The sequence below is a fragment of the Thunnus albacares genome, chromosome 1, assembly GCF_914725855.1.
Source record: "Thunnus albacares chromosome 1, fThuAlb1.1, whole genome shotgun sequence".
Taxonomy (NCBI): Eukaryota; Metazoa; Chordata; class Actinopteri; order Scombriformes; family Scombridae; genus Thunnus; species Thunnus albacares.
This window is the reverse complement of record NC_058106.1, coordinates 29,670,055-29,691,280: the sequence shown is the minus strand read 5'-3', so window position 1 is coordinate 29,691,280 and position 21,226 is coordinate 29,670,055. Positions and strand designations below refer to the sequence as shown.

The 21,226-nt window shown below is 39.3% G+C and overlaps 1 protein-coding gene across 1 annotated transcript; it reads right to left on the bottom strand.

Annotated features, from left to right (window-relative positions):
- Window positions 1–453: 453 nt before the first annotated feature.
- Window positions 454–19,572, bottom strand: LOC122983955 (monoacylglycerol lipase ABHD2). The gene is made up of 12 exons (XM_044354170.1): window positions 19,297–19,572; window positions 17,163–17,238; window positions 16,607–16,648; window positions 16,110–16,325; window positions 12,471–12,646; window positions 11,432–11,599; window positions 10,655–10,838; window positions 9,218–9,310; window positions 8,421–8,522; window positions 8,068–8,137; window positions 7,866–7,950; window positions 454–4,572 (listed from the first exon to the last, which is right to left on the bottom strand). The coding sequence occupies exons 4-12, from the start codon at window positions 16,316–16,318 to the stop codon at window positions 4,364–4,366; spliced, it is 1,296 nt and encodes a 431-aa protein (XP_044210105.1). The 5' UTR covers window positions 16,319–16,325; window positions 16,607–16,648; window positions 17,163–17,238; window positions 19,297–19,572; the 3' UTR covers window positions 454–4,363.
- Window positions 19,573–21,226: the final 1,654 nt, after the last annotated feature.

The window sequence follows — 21,226 nt, the reverse complement described above, 5'->3', positions numbered from 1 at the left end:
TACCATTTAAACCAGGCTTATTTCAATAAAATGCTGCTTCATAAAGGGGATTTCAAGCAAGGCGGTGCATGTCAAATGTGTCACATTTTCACACGAGCTGCATTTAACGCGTTCTTAAAATGTGAGCTTTTAGCTTTCTCAGTGTGAAGTACCTGCACAGTATTCCTGTATCTAAATACACTGCAATTAAAGCTAAGAAACAAGACAGTAACATTGTAGTAAGTAGCATCTGCTCTTTTTAAATGTCACTTCACACTGCACAGGGAAAAAAATAAAGAGCTTACAACACAGTCACCACAAGGGGGCTCAACTGTATTATAAATAAAAAAGGTCCATGTCATGCTAATCCTTTTTTAGCAAAGGTAAATTAATCAGATAACAGCTTCTTCTACAAGATTTATGCTCAAGAGGTTTAAAGAAAATCTCACTGGCAAATAAAGTGAAAAGGCAACATTTCTTCTTTTGAGAAAATAATTTATTTTGGAACACAATAACCATATTTCCTCACATAATTAGATCACACACACCACTGGTTTCTTTTTAACAAAAAAAAAAAAAACATCCAGCGTTCAGAGTACATCATGTTGTGTGACTGTGCGCCCCTTCTCGTCATCACCGCATCCTTTAACCGTCTTTCATCATCAAAATATTTGTAAACACAAAAGTAAAGCTTTATAAAGTTACTGTAAGTTAACAAAGTTTTTTTTTACTCATGTGGGCTCTAATCCACGTGCTTAGGTTTGTAAGATTTCAGATACTTTTAGAAGATCCAATCCGAGGTGTATTTATAGATTCATTTACATTTAAAGGAGGAGGTCTATAACTGAATTCTTCAGTTTCCCAGCAATTAAACACGAGCCCACAATCTTGAAATAAACAGGATGCTTGAAGTACTGGGGTAAGGATAAATACAGAGGAACACATTCTCATATCAAACACAGTAAAAACAACATTTCAGATCCCACACTCCTCAAGAAAATGATCTTAATGCATATGACTATACTTTGACATGACTTCCTGTCATGTTAGCATTAAAATGATAAGAGAATCCCTCCTGGTTGGTTATTGCCTTTATTTTTCATCCCTGGTCCCTCAAAATTTTTTTGAATATACACTATCTTTATATATTTCTTTAGCATTTTCATTTGTTAAAGTGAAGAAGTTTTGGTTTTTTAGTCAATCAGAGGTGGTGATATGACACAGTGTATATGTTTACTCATCAACACACACACACTCTGATGCATTTGCACAAGCAAATAACACAAGTCGTCATAATAACAATAAGTACAAATACAAAAAAAAATAAACAAAATAATCGACTAGAAAAAATACATCCAAATAATACATCCAAACCTGCATTTCTGTGCAAAAATGGAGGAGGCAAAAATCTTAAAGAACACAAATGGCTCTCGTGGCGTTACTGCAGAAACTGGGTTTGTGCTGGTGTCATCAATATTCATCTAGTTTTTAACCACGGTTCAGGTTTTTAACCGTATCATCTGACTGCAGGTGAATGAGAGGATGTGTGCCATAAAACTGGCAGTTGTAGTTCGGTCTCCCTGACAACAGATGGCAACAGTGATTTGTGGTTTGAAAAATGCAGGATGACAGTATTGAGAGGCAAAGAGGGTGGTGGCTCGGACGGCGTATCCTCACCTTTCAGTTAGAGATGCACCGACCTTACACACCGGATCACATTGTTGTTGATACCGACCTTAAATAAAGTGGATCTGGGATCCGCTGTGATGTTACAGATCCAGATTAAATAATTCCTTTGTCAAGTGTTATAAAATTCAGTGTTTCCACTATCAGTGTCATTAGTTCTTATCACTACAGTAATCCCTTGTTTCATTTTATTTTACAGTACATGAAAAGTGAGGTATGCAGATGTTAAATGAGGGGAAAAGGGAGCACTGGTATTAGCAGATACCCTGAGTTTAAGAGTCAATATCAGGAGAAGAAAACTCAGATCGGTACATCCTTATTTTCAGTATTAACCAAGCCAGCGTTTGTGAGATTAACACCTGGATTTCATAGTATTTGTAAATAATAAACTCCACTGAAGGGGGTTAAGTTTACAACCATTATATCTCCATAAACTGAGAAATGGAAACTGGGCCAAAGAATAATTATTTAATTTCAGTAGTGATCAGAGTCACTATTACAGCATTATTCTTTGACAAAAAAAAAAACTTTCAAGAATGAACTTTAACACTCAGAATAATTATTCTTTAGCCTTAACATTGCACCTTACAGTTAAATCCAGTTAAGTTTAAAAGAAAACTGGAGTATGAATTGTCCAGATGTGCCAAATTTAAGGCAAATAGTATTACTGACAAATACTAAATCAGCCCAGGTCTTATAACACAACAAACACTGGCTTAAACAGCCTTACAAATGGACTGTTGTCAGATCCCTTCATCATTTCAAACCACCCATCTGTCTCATCAGTGTTCATTAGCAGTTTTTCGACTACAGATTACTTGGCTGGACTTTTCCTTGGAAGAACCTTCCTTAGCCCTTACCGCAATTTAGCAACAAATTCTCAATTAAATTCAGGTTTTGAAAGTCCCAGTACTGCAGTATTATTTCATCAAGACAGGTTTGTGATACATTTTCAGTCCACACTGCTGCATTCCAGCACTCTTCTGAACACCAAAAGCTTTAACGCTCAGTCCAGTCAAGAAAAAAGGAAAAAGCTTTTCAAAGCAGTCTTTGAAAGAAAAACGTTCCCTTCCTTTAAAAAAAAAAAAAAAAAAAAAAAAAAAAAATCGGTCTCTTCTCTCATGCATGCACTGTTCCCCATCTAATATTACAATATAACAATCACCAGTATTCTACAAACAATCCACAAAATAAACATTTGGTTTAGCATCGGTATTGGTTTAGCCCTCCTACTCATCACACCTCACAGCTCAGATTATCAAACAGAAAAAATCTGCTGAACTCTCCCTTTCACAGCACCACACCGATTAATCAGTAGACTGCATTTTTAAAATCCGAAACAACAGGATCATCTGTCAGAAAAAAAAAAAAAAAAAAAAAAAGTGTACAGAGATGTTTTCACCACATGAGGAAGTTTACAGGGTTGAGTTCTAGCCTCCGTGCGCCGGCAGTAGGTCTGTGTCTGCACAGTAAAAGAAGGATATCAGAGTCTCGGCTGGACCTGCAGCTGATCAAAGGCAGACGAATGAGTAAGAGGGCTCAAAGAAAACGACAAGACGGGGAACATTTGAGTCATCTAACGTTTTGTTATCATCCTCGCTCCCTCCGATTCTTCCTCTCAGTCACAGGGAGAGCTAAACCAACACTAATCTCCACACTCTCTTCGACTAATGAGGGAAATAAAGATTGTAGCATACAGAGTGTAAAGTGCACTGAATCAAAGTGATAGAATGTGAATGTGGGAATGTGCATGGGTCCCCATCTGGGATTGATTCCTGCTCACGTCTGGTAAGCGATGAACTCTTTCTTTCTGAGTAACACTGAAGTGCCAAATGTAAGTGCCAGAATGATGTTATGAGCTGGAAATAATGTGAAAAAAAATCCCACTATTTAATCATTTCTACTGTACATTTTCTACAAACAACAAGAGCAACCCAAAAAGAACATATAAGGGCCAACAGACCGTGAACAGAGGATTTGGTTCACACCGACCAAACACAAAGATCACATGCTCCGTCGTGGGTCTTTTTACTCTCGGTCTACACAGGCGCACGCAGACATACACACTACATCTGTGAGTTACATACATACTACAAAGACGCTGTGTTGGTTAAGACAGCAGACTAGGCTATATGGCCTTGGCGGTGATAAAAAGTGAGCTTCTTACAGGTGCAGTAAATGGGCACCAACTGCAGCACAGTCCTTGTTTACTCGGAGGCTTCTTGTGTGCTCTTATTTTTCACTGGTCTACTCTAAAGTGGTGCTCTCGCTTTCCTTTTCTCGTCATATTTGGTCAACGCCTCCATTAGCCATTAGGATCATTGTTGTGTACGCGAAGAGAAACAAAAATGTTCCTGCTCTGAATTCAAAGTCCTCGTAACGGAAAAGAGCACAAAAGGCAGTTAGTTGTTTTTGTTCCTTCACATACTGTAAGGTGATGGTGTTTACAAAGGGTAACTGTGGTGAAGGCATGGAGACGTGTGAGTGGGAACGCGAGGAGGGCGGAGGGCGGAGGGGGGGTCAGTAACAGTAAGTAGCACCAGAGGAGAAGGCAGAGAAGAGAGAGCAGTTTCAGGTTTGGTTCAGGTGCCTCCTCAGTGCTGGGACAGTGGTGTGTCGGGGGGGAGGGGGTGGGGGGGGGGGGGTGAAAGGTGAGAAGGAAGAGACAGGGTGAGAGAGAGACACAGAGGTCACAGGTTTAAGCTTTTTCCCCGGCGCAGGAGCTCTCACTCATATGGCCACTTTGGCACGGTGGTTTCTGTTTCTCCCACTGGCACATGGCGTTGGCATAGCCCACAATCACTTTGTCCATCCAGGTGAGGGGTTGAGGGAAGAGCACCGCGCCCTTGAAGAAGCCCAGGTGGCCTCCGTGTAACGTCAGGGCAAAGATCACATTCGGCTTCTTTGCTAAAGGATGACACAACACACAGTTAATGAGGCTTCTGTACTCTGGACAATGTGTACACATGAAAATCTGGAAAGTAATACTTGACACATGTCCAAATATGGGGTTTGACAGGAATGACTTTATGTCTGGTATTGATACTGAAGGTGTGTTTGCATGATAACAGATAACAGCATGACTCAACTCCTGGAAGCATGTTTAAGTGGCCACCACAGCTGATCATTCCAGCTCAGGTTATTTAATCACCAGACAATGACATAATACAAATTAAAACTTAAGTAAATTAAAAAAAAAACAAAACATACAAAAAAAAACTATGTCTTGAGTTAGAAGATTAATAAAATGCTTTCCATAAATTAGGGTGTGAATATTTAAAGGAATTGTTTGACATTTTGGGAAATAGGCTTATTTGCTTTGTTGCTGGAAGTCAGATGAAAAGATAAACATCACTCGTGTCTGTACGGTAAATATGAAGCTACAGCTAGCAGCCAGTTAGCTTAGCTTAGCACAAAGACTGGAAACGGGGAAATTGCTAGCCTGACTCTGTCCAAAAGGTAAAAAGAAATCCTTGATACATACCAGCAGCTCTAAAGCTCACCAATTAACTTATAACTAATCACTTTCATCTGTTTAATTCATACACAAACTGAAGTGTGAAAAACAGCAGATTTTAGTGGGAGTGATGTCCCCTGATTGCCTGGCAACTGGATTAAACAAGTGAGATATAACGTATTAATTGGTGAGCTTTAGAGCTGCTGGTATGTGGGTTTGGTTATCAGAGTCAGGCTAGCCGTTTCACCCCGTTTCCAGTCTTTATGCTAAGCTAAGCTAACTGACTGCAGCCATGAGAGCGGTATTGATCTTCTTGTCCAACTCTCGGCAAGAAAGAAAATAACTATATGTCCCCAAAATGTTAAACTATTCCCTTGATTTCGTTTGTCCGTTGTGTAAGTTGGAGGTGATTTTGAAAATTATAGTTACATTCAGAGGATATTAAGGCTTAAGAGAAGACTGTTTGCCTTGATCGACAGGTCTCTCAGGCTGTCACAAACAGTCTCTTGTTTGCTTGCTTTCTACTATATTTCCAGAAGCATGTGGACACTGCTGTCCACGCCTTTGTCCACAAAGCAAGGCCTACAAAGTCACGTTTTTAAAGTTTGGATCTTGAAGAACTTTACTAGCCTGCACACAGCCCCGACTTCAACCTAATCCAACACCTCTGGGATAAACTACAAGTCAGGTGTTATCGCCAAACTTCAATGTCTGACCGCATTAAAACTCTCTTGGCTGAATACGAATAAATCCCTGCAGCATTCATGCAGGTTGTACTTCATTCACAAATACAGCAAACCCTGAAACTCTTCAAAGTAGGTCATCTACACACTGCAAACAAATCATTAATCTCTTTCCGATTGCAGTATGAACCTATACAGACCGCTGCAGCTGTAAACAGCCAGGCAGAGTTCCTGAAAAGGATTGGCCTGGATCTCTTTATTGTCCTGCTTTTATCTGGGTTAGTGGGAGAGTCTGATGTGGTTGACTAGTGATTAAGATCTTTTCACAACTGTGCACTATTCATGGCAGCTGCTGAGTTGTCCTGGGGCAACTGAGTGCTTGTACAGACCCTGAACCACCATCTCACTATGCACCAAGTGACAGGTGGGAACAGAATGGGACGGTCTAGAGAGCGGCTCATACTTAAAAAAGAAAGACACGCGAGCTTTGAAGAGGAATGCACGGGTGAATCACTTACTGTGACATGACAGTCGTGACAAATTATTGCCAGTATTGGAGCAGTCATACTTGTTAGACCACATATGCCATTAAGAATAAGAAAACATGACCACTCAACTCTCCAAATCAGAGGCTTATTTTAATTTTTTAGACCAAAATAGGACATAAATGAAATGTATTCTGAATTCAGTATTTGGTATTTAACATTAAATCTTTCACTTTCACATAACCGACTTGATGGTAGGTGTAAACTCCTTACAGCACCAACACACCGAGTGTATTTCTGTTGTGTCCTTTCCTGATTGTTGTGTGTCTGAGTCACTGTATCACATTTTAGGGTGACGGGGCAGCTGATCCTCTTTTCAGTAAGTGTTGCTCTCTCTCGAGACACATGAAGGACAGAGTCTCACGTGCTTCCAGTCAAGGCTCATCCACCCACACGCACACCCTTATATGAGGGATTTTCCTTTACCAAAAGAGCTAAAAGTGGTCAGTAAGTTTAAATATAGCACAGGCGGAAGAAAAGGGAAGCTTGATACTCACTATGTAATGTGGAGCCAAAGAATAGATTGACTTTTTATGTTTGGGAAAATGAGGTTCTTGCTACTTTCCAAGATAAAATCTTTGAGGTGGGGAGCTCAAACTCCCTTTAAATAGATACGTAGATACGTGGACACTCAGCTATATGTGTAGGCGAGTGTTACAGCTGTCTACCATCAGTAACAGACATTACATCATAGACGTGACCTTTGTGCCACATTCAGCCCTGTTCTGGGTGCGGAGCAAATTTATCAGAAAGCCTTCTGAGCCGACAGCCCAGTAAAAACAAAAACAAAAAAATCTAGGGTGTCATCAGCAGCTGTTAGTCAAACAGGACATTAAAACACCTTTGACTCAATAGATGGTACTGCAAATATGTGCCACCACCCATCTGCAGGTATTTCTACTGCTTGACAAACCCAAGAACAGAGCTGCACTGTGAAAGTACAACACTGTTATTATTGTTTTGTTCTGCCTTTTTTAGAAATCTGGGGATTTGTCTGCAGTTTTAAATATTCTGTCTAATTGAGTATGATCACTTAACACTTATTATGCTTGTGTTATTTAAAAATCAGATTATAAAAAATACCATATGTGGCTTAAACATAATGTGCAATAGTTTAAATCTTGTTTCTTTTAAAAAGATCTTTTAGGAACTCTGATTTGCAGCAGTTTGAGTATTTTCTCAACAATGTTTCTTTTCAGTCTGTGAAAATCTGTTTAAAATAAACCGATACATCTGTGTATTTTCAGGCTAGTTTCAAACTAAGACCTGGGTGTGTCCTTCAAGGCCATTAGTTAGACTTTGGGACACTTTTCTGACATCTGTTGCAGTTACAACATGGCAACAAAAACACCCAACCCATCACTGAAATGTGAGTAGAATCAACTTCAAGGGTCATGCTGCCAAGTAAAAAAAGGGTCATAATAATCCAGATAGTGTGCTTTATGGTTATAAGAGCTTATTAGGGATTTTTTTTTAATCACTGAAGTTGTTGTCATGACGCATGTTGTTAGTTACCTGCTAATGTGCGAGGGATGTTGAGCAGTGAATCATGAACCAGAGGATCATCTGCAGAGTTCACTAGCAGCAGTGGCACATTTACCTACAAAATCAGGAATTATAATTCATACAATTCAACAAATACACAAACAGACAAAAAACAGAAACATTAATTTGAGATCATATGAAGTGTATGAAGAAAAAAAAAAACATTTCTTACATTGTGAATATAATGTACACAACTCTCCTTCTCATAGTACTCTTTGAGAGAGCTGTGGCCATGGAATTTTCTGTTGAAATCCGAAAAAAAAGAGCATCATTAATTCATCTTTAATGAGAATCATTAGAATTTGCTATAGATGCAAACCTGCTTGACAAGACCTTCTCATATATTTCATATTCTCTACTACTACTGTTACTACTCTACTACTACTGTTGGTTCCAGGTAAAATACAGATAAGATTCAAAGAGATTCAAAAACACTGATCTGCATTCAACCACATCAAAACAACTCTGAGGATTGTGACTTTCACTTGAGGAAACCTCAACCAGATTATCTGTTGCTCCACATACCTCATGATGTTGTCGTCAATATGCATCATGGACGTCGCTGTGTAAAGCCGACTGAAATCTGCATCGATCATTTTAGCTGAGCCTCCCCCAAACAGACTGTGTCTGTAACACGCAGAAATGCAAAAAAATGTTATTCATGAAATATGTTGAAATCAATGATTACTCAGTGTGCAGTTAATTACTATTAACTATTATTAACTGTAACCTACATGTATATGAAAACTAGGGTCGCAACTAATGATTATTTTCATTATTGATTAATCTGAAGATTATTTTTTTCACTATTGAAATAGTGTAAAAATGTAACACTCCAAAGCACAAAAGATGTTCAGTTTACTATCAGATATGACAAAAAAGTATTAAATGATCATACAGGACAAGCTGAAACCAGAAAATATTTTGTGATTAATAAATGACAAAAACATATACCCTATTAATTTTCTGTCAATTAACAAATCAGTTAATTGACTTATCATTTCAGCTCAAATTAAAACGATACACCAAAACTTTGTGGTTCCCTTTACTTACACCTATTCCCTCAAAGCAGAATAAAAGCTATTTTTTTCATTTTGGATGGTGCATATATCCGTAATGTCACAGTGATCCACCTCTCAGAGTGAGAGGTACTTTTTATGTGGAAATTTAGGAAATATTTAGAGAACTAACAAACAATGTTGTCATTGTTACCGATGTGAAATGTGAGAGTACTGTCGGGAAAAAAACATGTTTGACCTTACAAAATGAGGAACTATTTGGAAACAATTTGTGCAGGCAAGGTGCAAAAACAAGAGTAATACTTGTGTGAGAGGATGATTTTCTTCATGTTGTCTGCCATGAGAAAGTTATAGAAGCGTCTGAACTGGTCCCACTGTAGGAATGTTTCCTGGGCCCTGCGAGATAGAGACAAACACACAGGAAGTTAGCTTTGTGCAGCCTGTCTGCATTCCAAACAACACACTGAATGTCCTGTGTAATCCACTGGACAAAGAGTCACGCTGGTGGAGAGTAGAAATGGTGTCAGGCATTAATATGCAGCTCACTGACAGAGACAGGCTAAGCCAACACAAAAACAAACAAATAGATGGCCATTAGAAAATTAGAAAATACCATTCAGTACAATTATGAAATAGACAAAAAGTAAGTATATAAAATAATGTGTGATATTAATCACACATTATTAGTGGGAAAGAGGAATAGCCTCAGATCACTAGAAGCACTACCAGGAGCGCCAGTTTAGGTTTGGACACCCATTTGAAAGGAGAATTCATTAAAAGGGGGGAAAAAAACCAGCAAATCCGATTTCACAAAAGGCCAGTCTCTACAACACACCCCATCCTCACTGCCTACATCCAAACTTTAACAGACTCTGTCTGTCATGTCTGCCAAGAGACGCTGGCAGCATTTAAAACACAGAGGGTGTGGCTCAGTCCAACATGTACACCGGGTACAGAGTGCGCTGAAACACCCACATGCTCTCATGGTTTAAAAACATCATCCAAATATGTTGGCTTGTCCTTATCTGGGTGTTTCACAAATGTGTCTCTATGTGGACAAAGTGTTTATTCTGGACATGTCAGGCAGCCACTTCAGTTCATTGCACTGTACAGGCCAACCACTCTGCTTTATACCCCTCTAATCAAATGGAAGGGATTTAGGCAAAGATTCATAATATTGAATACACAGCCTGAACACACACAAACATCCAGACAGGAAAGTTAGAGCAAACTGTGGAAAAAATTTACTGGGCAAACCAGTTCAGAGCTGCAACCATGTGAGGCTGCTCGCCCTTCAGGACATGCTGTTATCACAAGTTTGTCTTGCTGTTGGCAATTGAAAATAGTGCAAAATGGCAAAAAAAAAAACCTGTTTTAGTACTGCTAGCTCTAAAAAGACATTTTAAAAGGGAGCTGTGTGGTGGACACAGAACCAAACATGTGATTATATTATGTAAGCAAAACTTACACAAAGGGTTTCTACCACACTTTGAAAAATTGTGCTTTATCCTTTATTATGTTGATGAATGATGACAGAGGAGGGTCGCACTGATAGCTGAAAACATTTTGTTCCTATCCTATGTCATCATATGCATAAGCATCTTATGCAAGGATAAATCAATTTGCGGCATTATGTTGAGCTTCAGTTGTGATTTAGAAATGTGTGTACATGAAGTGCCCTGTTATTAATGGCTTTTATAATACAAAGAATTGTAATTAAGAGATGAGACAACGACCCACCTGAGAGCGCTGTAGCCCTGACAGACGCTGACACAACACAGCACTCTGTCCTGGTTTGTCATGTTCTCGCCCAGGAATTTACAGACGATGTTTCCACCCAGACTGAAGCCAACCACGATCAGCTGGGTCTGAGGGTACGTCCGCTTAATGTACCCGACCATGGCGGCGAACTCCCATGTGCACCCTGTGAGGAAAAAGCTACAGAGTTACCGATCGATACATAACACCTCTGTAGGACGGAGAGTTTTTCTCTGCTCAGCGGCTCTGGCTGAAGGTGCCTTTAGCTCAGTGTATTCAATTTCTGTCTCTTGCTATCAGACCTTTTAACAAAGCTCAAGTCTGATTCACTTATTATCTCTTCAGAACCACAGACGTGATTATGTAGCCTTTCAGCTTTTACATTAAAATAATGCTGTTCTGAGATTTGTCTAAATGTAGGGAAATTATAATATGAAAACACTTTTCACTAATCCGGATAAGATAATGAAGTTACAGAGCCACCAAAGGTTATAATTCTTTCAGAACTAATATTTCAGCTGTGCTCGCTGCTGTGAGGATTGCTTCGGGCCAGAGCTTCTTAAACCTCTCTCGCACTAGACAATTGGATAAGAGCTGCTGGCTGAGCCAGAAATGATGATGCAGCATTACTGATCAGATCAAATCAAATCCTTTTTTCATTTTAAAAACCAAGTTAACATTCCTGGGTATTCCTGCTATGAAAAGGTGTCAAATACAGGTTCATCACTCTGGAAAGTAAAACTGAATCCTTGGTCTCACCATAAGTAAACATGCGTGGAGAGGTAAGCTCAATGTTGGGGAGAGCTCCTAGGTGGTTCAGCACAGCACAGCGGTAACCTTCCTTCTGGGCATAATCCACAAAGGTTCGGATGTAATGCTTCTCACTATGGTTACCAATACCCGGGCATATCACCATGGTGATGTCATCTGGTGAAAGAGGCAGACAGATTGGAGAGAAATTTGCCAGTGAGAAATATGTAAGCACAGATAACGAGGGGAGTATGTCACTCTCCAAACAGCATATGAAAAGAGGCCAAGGCAGAGTACTGCAGCCGATCCAGAATAAAGGATTAGGCTGTTTGTCAAATTTGGCTTTAGCAAAACAGAATGGAAATAGTAACGTTACTTTTTTTTTGGGAATCAAATGTCATGCAAGTCTTAAACTTTCTAAGAGGAGCACAAAATAAAAGTGGAGGTGGTAGGGTCAGGGATCAGCTGAGGCATTCAAAGAGAGGAATCCCTCTTAAACACTGTCCTCAAACAACTGCACTATAAACATGTTGTGCTGCATTGAAAAAGGTCAGTAAGTCAAGAGTCATGTGTATTATTATGACTTGGAAAAATCTGATAACAATTCTCAAAGCTGAACGTGATCCTACCGGTAGATTTACCTCATGTGTTTGTTTTCCAAATATCTAAAGTTTATACACATAACCCAAAATCAGATTGTAAAGTCAGAGAGAGTTTTACTATCTGCGCAGCATGTGACAACCTCTATTCCCCACCCTTGCGCTTGTTAATCTGGTTATCAGGAAAAAAAGTGTGAGAAACCTCAGGCAGAGCAGCACAGTAGGGACCCCTCTCCCAAGATCTGATGTGTTGCATGAACCCACTAGACAGAAGTAGCAGTAGTAGAATTACAATGTAAAGAAAAAGAATTACATAACACAACTAAGAACTAAAAAATATATCAGATGAACATGTTTGGTGTGGCAGCAAAGAGCCAACTGCCATCATCTAAGAAGTATTCAAATGGCACTAAGCAAGAGTATAAGTAGATCTTGATCAAATGCATCACCTCCTGTTCGATGGTCCCCCAGTGGCTCAAAGAGGTCAAAGGTCGAAGTGGCCCCATCTTGCATGGGTAAGTACTTCCTGATTCCACAGGGATGAGGTGAGCTCACCCGACCGAGTTTCCCATACAAGGCCGTCTGGAGGTGACCGCTCTTGCCCCACAGCAAGGGAGGAATGTACCTGAAAAACACAAATTTGGACTTTTGCTATTAAATCTGATCTAGAAATATGAGCTTATCCTACAGTTGCACTCAATAAGAGTATGGGGTCAGTGCCCAGGAATTACATAAGCACAATGTTATCCTGAGCTCATACATTTGCATTGGCGGTTTATGACCCAGACTTGAACGTTCTGGCACATAGTTTGCATACAAAGTCACATTTCTGTGACAGCATTGGGAGGATTGCACCATGAACCTTTGAACGGACGTCAATATTTAACATCGGTGTGTTTTGTTAAGTTATGCTGAGCATGTGTACTTGCATTCCAGTGACACCTCTGTAGGAGTTAAATGTAGGAGTCAAGTCTTTTCGGATTACGTAATACTCCTCTGAAATATTGTGACTTATGTTGTGCATTACCATGAATCACCATCTTATTCCCATGCTCAAACTGAAAGCATCTGAACAACTTGATGAGTAAACCCTACTAGATGCTGTTTTTTCTGCTGCCTCTCTTAACAGATCAGAGAGGTGAAGTTAATATTGTAATCGGGTCTGATGATAACAGTTACAAGGACAAAAGCCAAAATTATTAGTTTCCTTTTGATGTAATGCTGCAACCATAAAAAAGGTGATAAATAAAGGTTTAGTTCATGTGATACTGACACTTTTTCTACTTTAAAAGGGGGAATTCAAAAACATTTGAGTTCACAGGTTCAGAAAAAGACAAAGCCGAAACAACAACAACAGCAAACAGCGACGACAGCAAACAAACTATTTACCTTACAAACACGACATGTTCACAATGACACATCAGCAAACATTTGAGGGCCTCTTCCTCACTTTGCTTATATAACATCATCTCTGAATCTCTCGTGTTAGATTTTCTGAGAATGTAGTAAAGAATGGGCCATCTCGGAGGCAAAGAGATAAGATGAACAAGATCAACATATCTGTAAACTCAAGGACAGATACAACGAGGACACACGGTTGTATACGGTACATAGAACAAAACACATGGTAAGTAGTTACATAGGGTGAAAGACTAAATTACATCAATAGTTACATAAGTCCTTCAACCTTGTGTTTCTTCATCTCTTACTATGGCTCCAACAATTAGCCGACCGCACCTATAAACACTCTTACATAGGAGAACTGTCAATCAAAAGGCAGACTACTCCCATTTAGTGATAATGTAATCACCTCTAGCATGTGCTGTAAGCGTAGCTGAAGCTTAACTACACTTTTCTAGAAGCTACTCGGCAGGTTTAATCTAATACTAGGAGAAGAGGATAACCTCGTTGCTGTAATGTGGATAGGAAGATAAGCGCTCCACCAGGTTAGCAGGCTTCATCAGTGGGAAGCAGCAGACAACTTCAAACACAATCTGACATTTTTGGTTCTCTAAATGATCCAGGTTGAATAAAATCTGTAAAGGGCCCAGTTATTAATTATTTAATATGTAAATTACACACAAGTTAAACTTCTAAATGAATTTCTCAACTGATCGTAATTGAGGGAACATAGGCCTGTTTTACAAACATTACTGATGTAAACAAACCTTTCATAGCAGGACAGCAGGCTTCAATCTCTGTTTTTTGAATTTAGGTGGAGGGGCAAACCTTTCGTTTGAATTTGAATCGCAGATTTTTAAGGGTGACATCACCTCCTCTGCAATGTGTGTGTGTGGTCCGTCATAGGCTACTTTTGGGAATAAATGTCATTTAGGACCAGTTAACTGGGGACGAATTTGTCCAATTGGGAACAAAGCCGTGTCCCCAGTTGGGAAAAAGCTGTTTTTTGGGTCATTGGGTAAGTCTCAAAGAAATGAATGTAAGTCTATGTAATGTTCCCACAATTGAAAAATGGTCTGATATATGTGCGTGTGTGTGCGCGCGCGCAAGTGTGAGCACTGGTGTCCTTCACTGCTGTGAGGTAACAGAAAAAGGAAGCAGATGCCTCTGTGTGATTTGATGAAGCACAGATCTAAAGTAAAGATCAAAGTCCAAAAGTAAACTCGCAGGCTTTTGATACTTAAAAGCTGGGAACATACCGACCATTACAAAGACATTAAAATCCATCAGGGAGATAAAGAAATAAAGATTTATTGATTTATCTTTTCTTTCTCTTTTGACTTTCAACTGTACTTTGCTCACATACTATTGTTGGACTCCATTGAATCTTTTGTTTCTGCCTATGTATTGTTTGGTATTGCTCTATTTACTGTTGGCTGCTGCCTTGTTAATTGTACTTATCTCATCATTGCTATTGAGAGTAAAAAACAAGTTGAAGAATCCTTAATAATCAGCTGATGCATATGTGCAATTTTCTTAATTTTTTCAAACTAAACTGAACTAATAAAGGGAAAAAAGGGATACAGATCAGACTGACAACTAACATCAAGGTGCTCTTTCAAGAAAAAGTCATTTGTTGTGTATTGTTCTTTGTGTTAGCCAAAACCCCTGCGTGCATGTTCCCAAACAAGGATGCTGTTGACTCTGTAAACCCTACAACACCCCTCCTATGCTTCCCGCTGTGCAATTGATCTCTGTTATACAACACCACGGGGTGTCATTATGGGTTACAAAACGTGACTTCTCGACAACACGGGGACACAACACAGATGACGCAGACGCCAACGTTAACCGGCGGGTTCTGATACTTAAATTATCTACACACACGTTCAGTTAACTACACACCAGGGCAAATGTTTCGGAGTTAAATATGGCCGTTCAGCAGGGAATGATAACAAGCCAGACACAAATGTAAACATCAGTGTGGCCTTATTATTCACTGACACTGCAGCTGAAAGGCAAAGGGCTCAGTAACAATCGGTTATATAAGCAGACACTCGTGATGAAGGCTTGACGAGAGTCACCCTACAGAGCTGAAGGTTCCTCCGGAGTATTATTACACCAGCAGACCACAGGACATGGACAGTGAGGCTCAGTGAGGAAAAGCTTTTAGTTTACACTGTTTAAAAAGGAGGCAGAGGTACATCTGGCATTTTTTCCTACAACAAACACGTTAGTGTTGCTGCTAGCCTGGTTTAGCCTGCTTAGACCAGGTTAGACCTGTTCCAACAACCGCTGGTTTGCATCAGTTCTTATAAATACAGATGGAAAATTCAAATTATTATACACATCATAGTTACCCTTACGAGAAGACTAGTATAGTCATATATGCAAATATCCTTGCCCTGCAGTGTGCAAGTCTGTGTTTGTAATGCCAAGTGTGACAAACCCACGCTACCTTTGAGATAGCCCCAGAAAAACAGCCAAGTTTTTAATTAATGCTGGAGCTGCCAGTAAAGCCAGACATCTCTGGTACAGACATGAGGCACACTCAGGAACACTGAACACAGATGGGATCGTCACCAGACAAACTGCTACCTTCGCTGCAGCCCCAGATGGCCGGGCAGCAGTGCCATTTCCATGGCAACGCCTTGAGTGACAGACACAGAGCTGAGAACGCAACTCACTCTTTGGTCAGCTGAGGACAGGACTTGAGCAGGAAGAGGTTGAGGGGCGTGTCCTGGTAGGTTAGATCTGGGGGTGCGGTGGGGCTCTTGAGGTTCAGGCAGCGCACGATGATGTAGAGCACCGTGGCGACCGCCGCCAACTTCATGCCGTCAAACATCGCCGGCAGCTCCGGGGAGATGGTGTTCACGTCTGACTCGTGGCCGTTCATGGTTATTCTGAAAAATAAAATAGTGGCCCACGTTTTTTAAAGCTTTCCCTTATGAAACACACTGTCAAATTTAATATTTCAAAACCATACTTACATAAGGACAGTGAATTAAAAACATAAACAAAATAATTTGTACTTCCTTTGATTATTTGAAACATTTATTAACAAAGAGAAGCCGTTTTGTAGAAAATGGGTAAATTACTTTTTTAGTTCTTGGTTAACTGTGATTAAGTCAGAGATGGGAGAAAGCGCAGAAATAGAAGAAGTATGTGATGATGTCTGACTGACCTGAATATTCCTCTTGGTGCCCACGGCGCTGCAGCAACAGATCTGTGGGAATATAGAGTGAAAGCGATTCAGTCAGATAAAGCACAGTCACTTATTTAATACACTCACTTTAATTACATTACAGCTTTTGCAGTGCCAATAGGAAGCCTCACTACATAGAGGATAGAGGTGCTGACATTACTTTAAATAAACCATCCAGCAGACACACTGTGAATCTACAATGAATTACGTAACTTGTAATGCAATGACACATTTATTAAAAAGTTAACATACGTCTTATAAAATAAACAAAGTCATCTGAGCTGTGAAATGACAGGAACTGTCAACAGGAACTGTAAGAGCATGGAAAGGCCACAGCATCTCCTGTTACTACAAAAAAAAGGAAGCTATTGTGCAGGATTTCACAAAAATAGATGAAGGTGTTTTCCGTTGTTGTGATCCAGTACCCTGCACATAAAATAAACTGTTCCTGGCTGTTGAAACCATTTACACAGAAAACGTTATATATCATGAAAAAATCAAATACAAACCTAAAGGAAAATTGTCAGTTACTTACATTGTATGTTCAAGTTATCCACCAATAACTTGTTCCAAAAGTCTGCTTATGTGAAGTCACAGTGATCCGGTCAAACCTAAAGAGCATAAAAAAAAGTACAGAAAGTACATTGATCGTTTGATTAGAGTAACTGATGCCTGTTCAGTGTGCCCTTCCTCGAGTGTCTTATCACAAAGTGACTCTCCCTAATATCCACCAGTGAGCATGACGTCACCACAGTGTTTTGATGTAGTGCGGAAATGATATAAGTCAATAAAATATAATGATGTAATCATTACAGCAATTTATCGGGAAAAAAAAAACCACTGTAAGAGATATCAGAAGATGTTCATTTTCCTAATAAAGCAAAACACTGTCCACTTTAGTCTTCAAAATCTTATTTATAAAAGCTTTAATAATACCTAATAGTATTTGCTCTTTCCATTTAGAAGTTTAAAAAGGTGTATCACAAGTGAAAGGAAGTAATTTTACTTTAAAGATCCCCCTCCTGACATGTATTAAGACATTTATAAATACTCTGCTTTGACAATAATATGTGTCTGATATGGTTTTTCCACCAAAAAAAGTATAATTACCACGTTAAAATCCTTAAAATGGCATCTACTGCATTTAAAAATCCAGAATCTATGACTATGTAAATATATTTCATTTCAGAAGTTTAACTGCTGGACCCAGGAGGTCTCCTATCTCCACATCACACTTTGTGATGTCACAAATCACAATTAAAATCAGATTTTTCACAGTGTGTCATTTTGTGCAAAAATGCATTTAAAAGTTTATCCGAAGCTTATATCAGGCTTCAGCAGTCTGAGTTAGTCATATCAAGTGGATACCTGCAGCATTTACAGCAATTTTTAGCATAAAATCCCCTCTTTGTCTTTCCCTGTTGAGCTGCAGTTGAAGAACAGTAACAAAGAGAGGGACTTTTGCAATAAAGAAACTGTAAAGTTGGAAGATATCTACTTGATTTACTAATGTGGACAGCTGAAACTCCATATTAGCTTCAGATAAACATTTAAATACATTTTTGCCAGTATGAACAGGAGGAATGATTACAGCAGGAAAAAAACCTATTTCACTTTTCATTTGGGCACCTGACTATTGTTTTAAGACAGACTTGAAAAATTGGGAGTCTATCCTTAAAGAATATCTCATTTAAAATAGCTTTAGTCTCAGTCTTTTAGAAGTAATTGTTTTATTAAAAAAAACATATCGTATGTAAACACAACTCAGCCCCAAACAGATATGGTGCACAGTATCATCCTCAGCTGCATAAAATTAGCAACACGCCCACATCCACACAGCTAATACTCGTCTCAGCCACTGCAAAACAAACCCAGTGAGTAACGTTACATCTGACAGTTGTGTCTAGCTAATGCCTTGACAAAGTGTGTTTATTATAAGGCCATACTGTGCCTGTCAATAAACGATCCGATCTGGTATGAGAGAAGCTGCTAATGTTAGCTCTTCCTTCTTTGTCACGACTCACAACAAGGCAGAGACGGAGAGAGAGAGAGAGAGAGACGGAGAGAGGCGTTTACAGCCACAAGGGCACATACTGTACTAACGATAGTTTGCAAAAATTAAAAAAGGGGGAAAATGGCAGGCCAACAATCCCTGCCGCATCTTCGTCCGCCCTACTGAACAGAAATAGGTGTTGTGCCCCCCCTCCCCGAATAATGTTCCCCTGCTGTTAAAATTGGGTTTCCCGTCGCACCACCTCCGCGGTTTGGGGGGTTACGGATGAAGGCGTAGCAGAAATAACTGGATGGGGTCAGGTTAAACACCCCAGAAGACAACTGGTTTGGGTTAGGGATACGGTTGGTGTGCAGGTTAAGGTAAAAGGAGAAACGCATATCCACGGGAAGGTAACACACCTGGAAAATAACAGCACATCTCGTCTCTCTAGGGGATGAGTTAGCTTGACCACCCCGAAAAATAATTTGCAACTTCACATTGATGCGATACACAAGACGAAAAACAGTCCTCTTTAACATTTTATCATGTTCCTCACTTCTGTTTCTTGTCGCGTAGCTTAAGAGGCAACGTATCTGAGAATTAACGCTAACGGTCCGTTTTTTAAGCCGTTAATTATCGATGTAGCTGAATGAGTTAGCATCTTTAGCTCACTTACCTCGACTGAAGAAAAAAAAAAAAGAATCCCCTCCTTGTTGCTTAAAAGCGAGAGAGCCTTATTTCTGTTCGTGTCGTTTCATTTGTCTGCCTGTTTGTTTGTTTTGTGAGATGCGTGGTGTACACTCTTACATCCACAGCTAGCCACACTAGCTGCAGCCTCCAACCATTTCACTTCCTAGAAGACGCTGATATTTGCATATCGGCTTTCCCATTGGTTAAAACAGCTGATGACGTATCATCTGGGACACGTCAGCCGGTTTCCACGCCCCTTCACTATATAAACAGTCTTTTTAGATTCGTATTATGTTATTTTGTCATTATAATCCATCTTTTTTGCCCCATTGTGTGTATATTATTATTATTATGCTTTATTTTTTATTCCACACTTGCTGTTTAATGACAATATAATACAAAAAAACGTTGCAGTTTGTTTACATTTTCGCCAGTACCTTAATCAATCTCACATTTAATCAGTTTTATAGGATTTTCTCTGTGGATACATAGGTATTTAGCGTGGAGGACATCGACGAGATCCTTCCTGAACGTGACAAAAACGTGAGCAGAAACCTGTTACATAACGTTTCCACATTGATTAAATCCCAGTTATACTGACATATATCTACCAGCAGGCAGTGCTATTGTGTTGATCAGATACTTTCTGGTTATGTTTCCTTTGTCAGAAAATTTAGTTTAATGTTTATCTATACATCATCAATTTTACGACATACATAAGAGAAGGCAGGGTCAGAGTATATTTGCCAAGTATGTACAGTAGAACTGTATTTCATTAATTACAACTCTGAAATGACAAATTAGTCTATCTGATTATAAGTTTGCTCTAGGGAGCAGTAAAGGCCTGTTGTGGCAAGCTCGAGAGGAATGGGTGCAGTCTTTGTTGTCTTTCTTGTTGCAAATAAAATGTCCACTTGATGGCGACAGAGTTTAACATATATGCTGAAGTTGTTATTCACAGTATTACAGTTGAATAAGGTTTAATTATGCCCAGGTGCTTTGTGAAAACAGAACAATATTGACAATTTACTGTCAGCACTCTAGATAGCAGGACCGTAGTGGTATACCATCGGTATACCACTTCTAGATAGAAGTGGTATACCGATGGTATTAATTTTATTACAAATTATTTTTGATAAAATACAAAATGTGATGTTTTTCATATCCATATATGCTATATGACTTTAAACTAGATATATTTACACCCTTCATAAACCCTTTAATAACGAAAAATGCAAAATGAAAGGAAAACTCTTCTAAATGGAAACAAGATGCATCATACTTCTGCAGCTCCATCATAATATAACCACTGGTGGAGAAGTTACGGCCTTTAATATCAGAAATTTTGCAAATTATATAAAGTTAATTAATGGTAGCCTAATGTTTGGTATTAGTAATACACCTATAATCACCCTTGGCCAAGGAAATAGTGGCCTCACAGTTGGAGCTGGACACAGCACTACACTGTGGTTGCACTGTTCCTAAATAGCTGGCAAGAGTGAAATGCACACTTTCTCACGGGGATTAATTCAAAGCACCAAATTCTGTTATCCCTCAAAATGTCACGTTTCCTTCCCCAAATCTACTCTTACACATTAAATATGTTAATTATTGTCTTGATGTGTGATGTGTAGCATTTTAAGGCCATTCTAAGCTACAGGTATTTTCATTTTCACATGCAATGATCAGTGCGCGAAATAACTCATTTGTAGTCCCTGGAGCTAATTAAAAACACGCTTCTAGGGGTAGTGATGCCTTCAAATGCTCCTAACGAAACATTAAGTGAGACCAATCGTTTATTGTGCATTCAAATTGAGAATAACAACAACATTTACTATGTTTCTTAGAATGCAGGCCGTTTTTCTTCTTATTTTAGATCACCAAGCAGTGCCAGAGCCTATTTTTATTCACCGGTT

What these genes read in the sequence shown, in the direction of transcription:
- LOC122983955 (XM_044354170.1), bottom strand. Translation starts at nt 16,318, where the DNA reads ATGAACGGCCACGAGTCAGACGTGAACACCATCTCCCCGGAGCTGCCG. An exon ending in GGGGGACCATCGAACAGGAG is followed by an intron (nt 11,600 to 12,470) that starts GTGATGCATTTG and finishes CTCTTTCACCAG; the next exon opens with ATGACATCACCATGGTGATA. An exon ending in CAGGGCTACAGCGCTCTCAG is followed by an intron (nt 9,311 to 10,654) that starts GTGGGTCGTTGT and finishes TCTATCTCGCAG; the next exon opens with GGCCCAGGAAACATTCCTAC.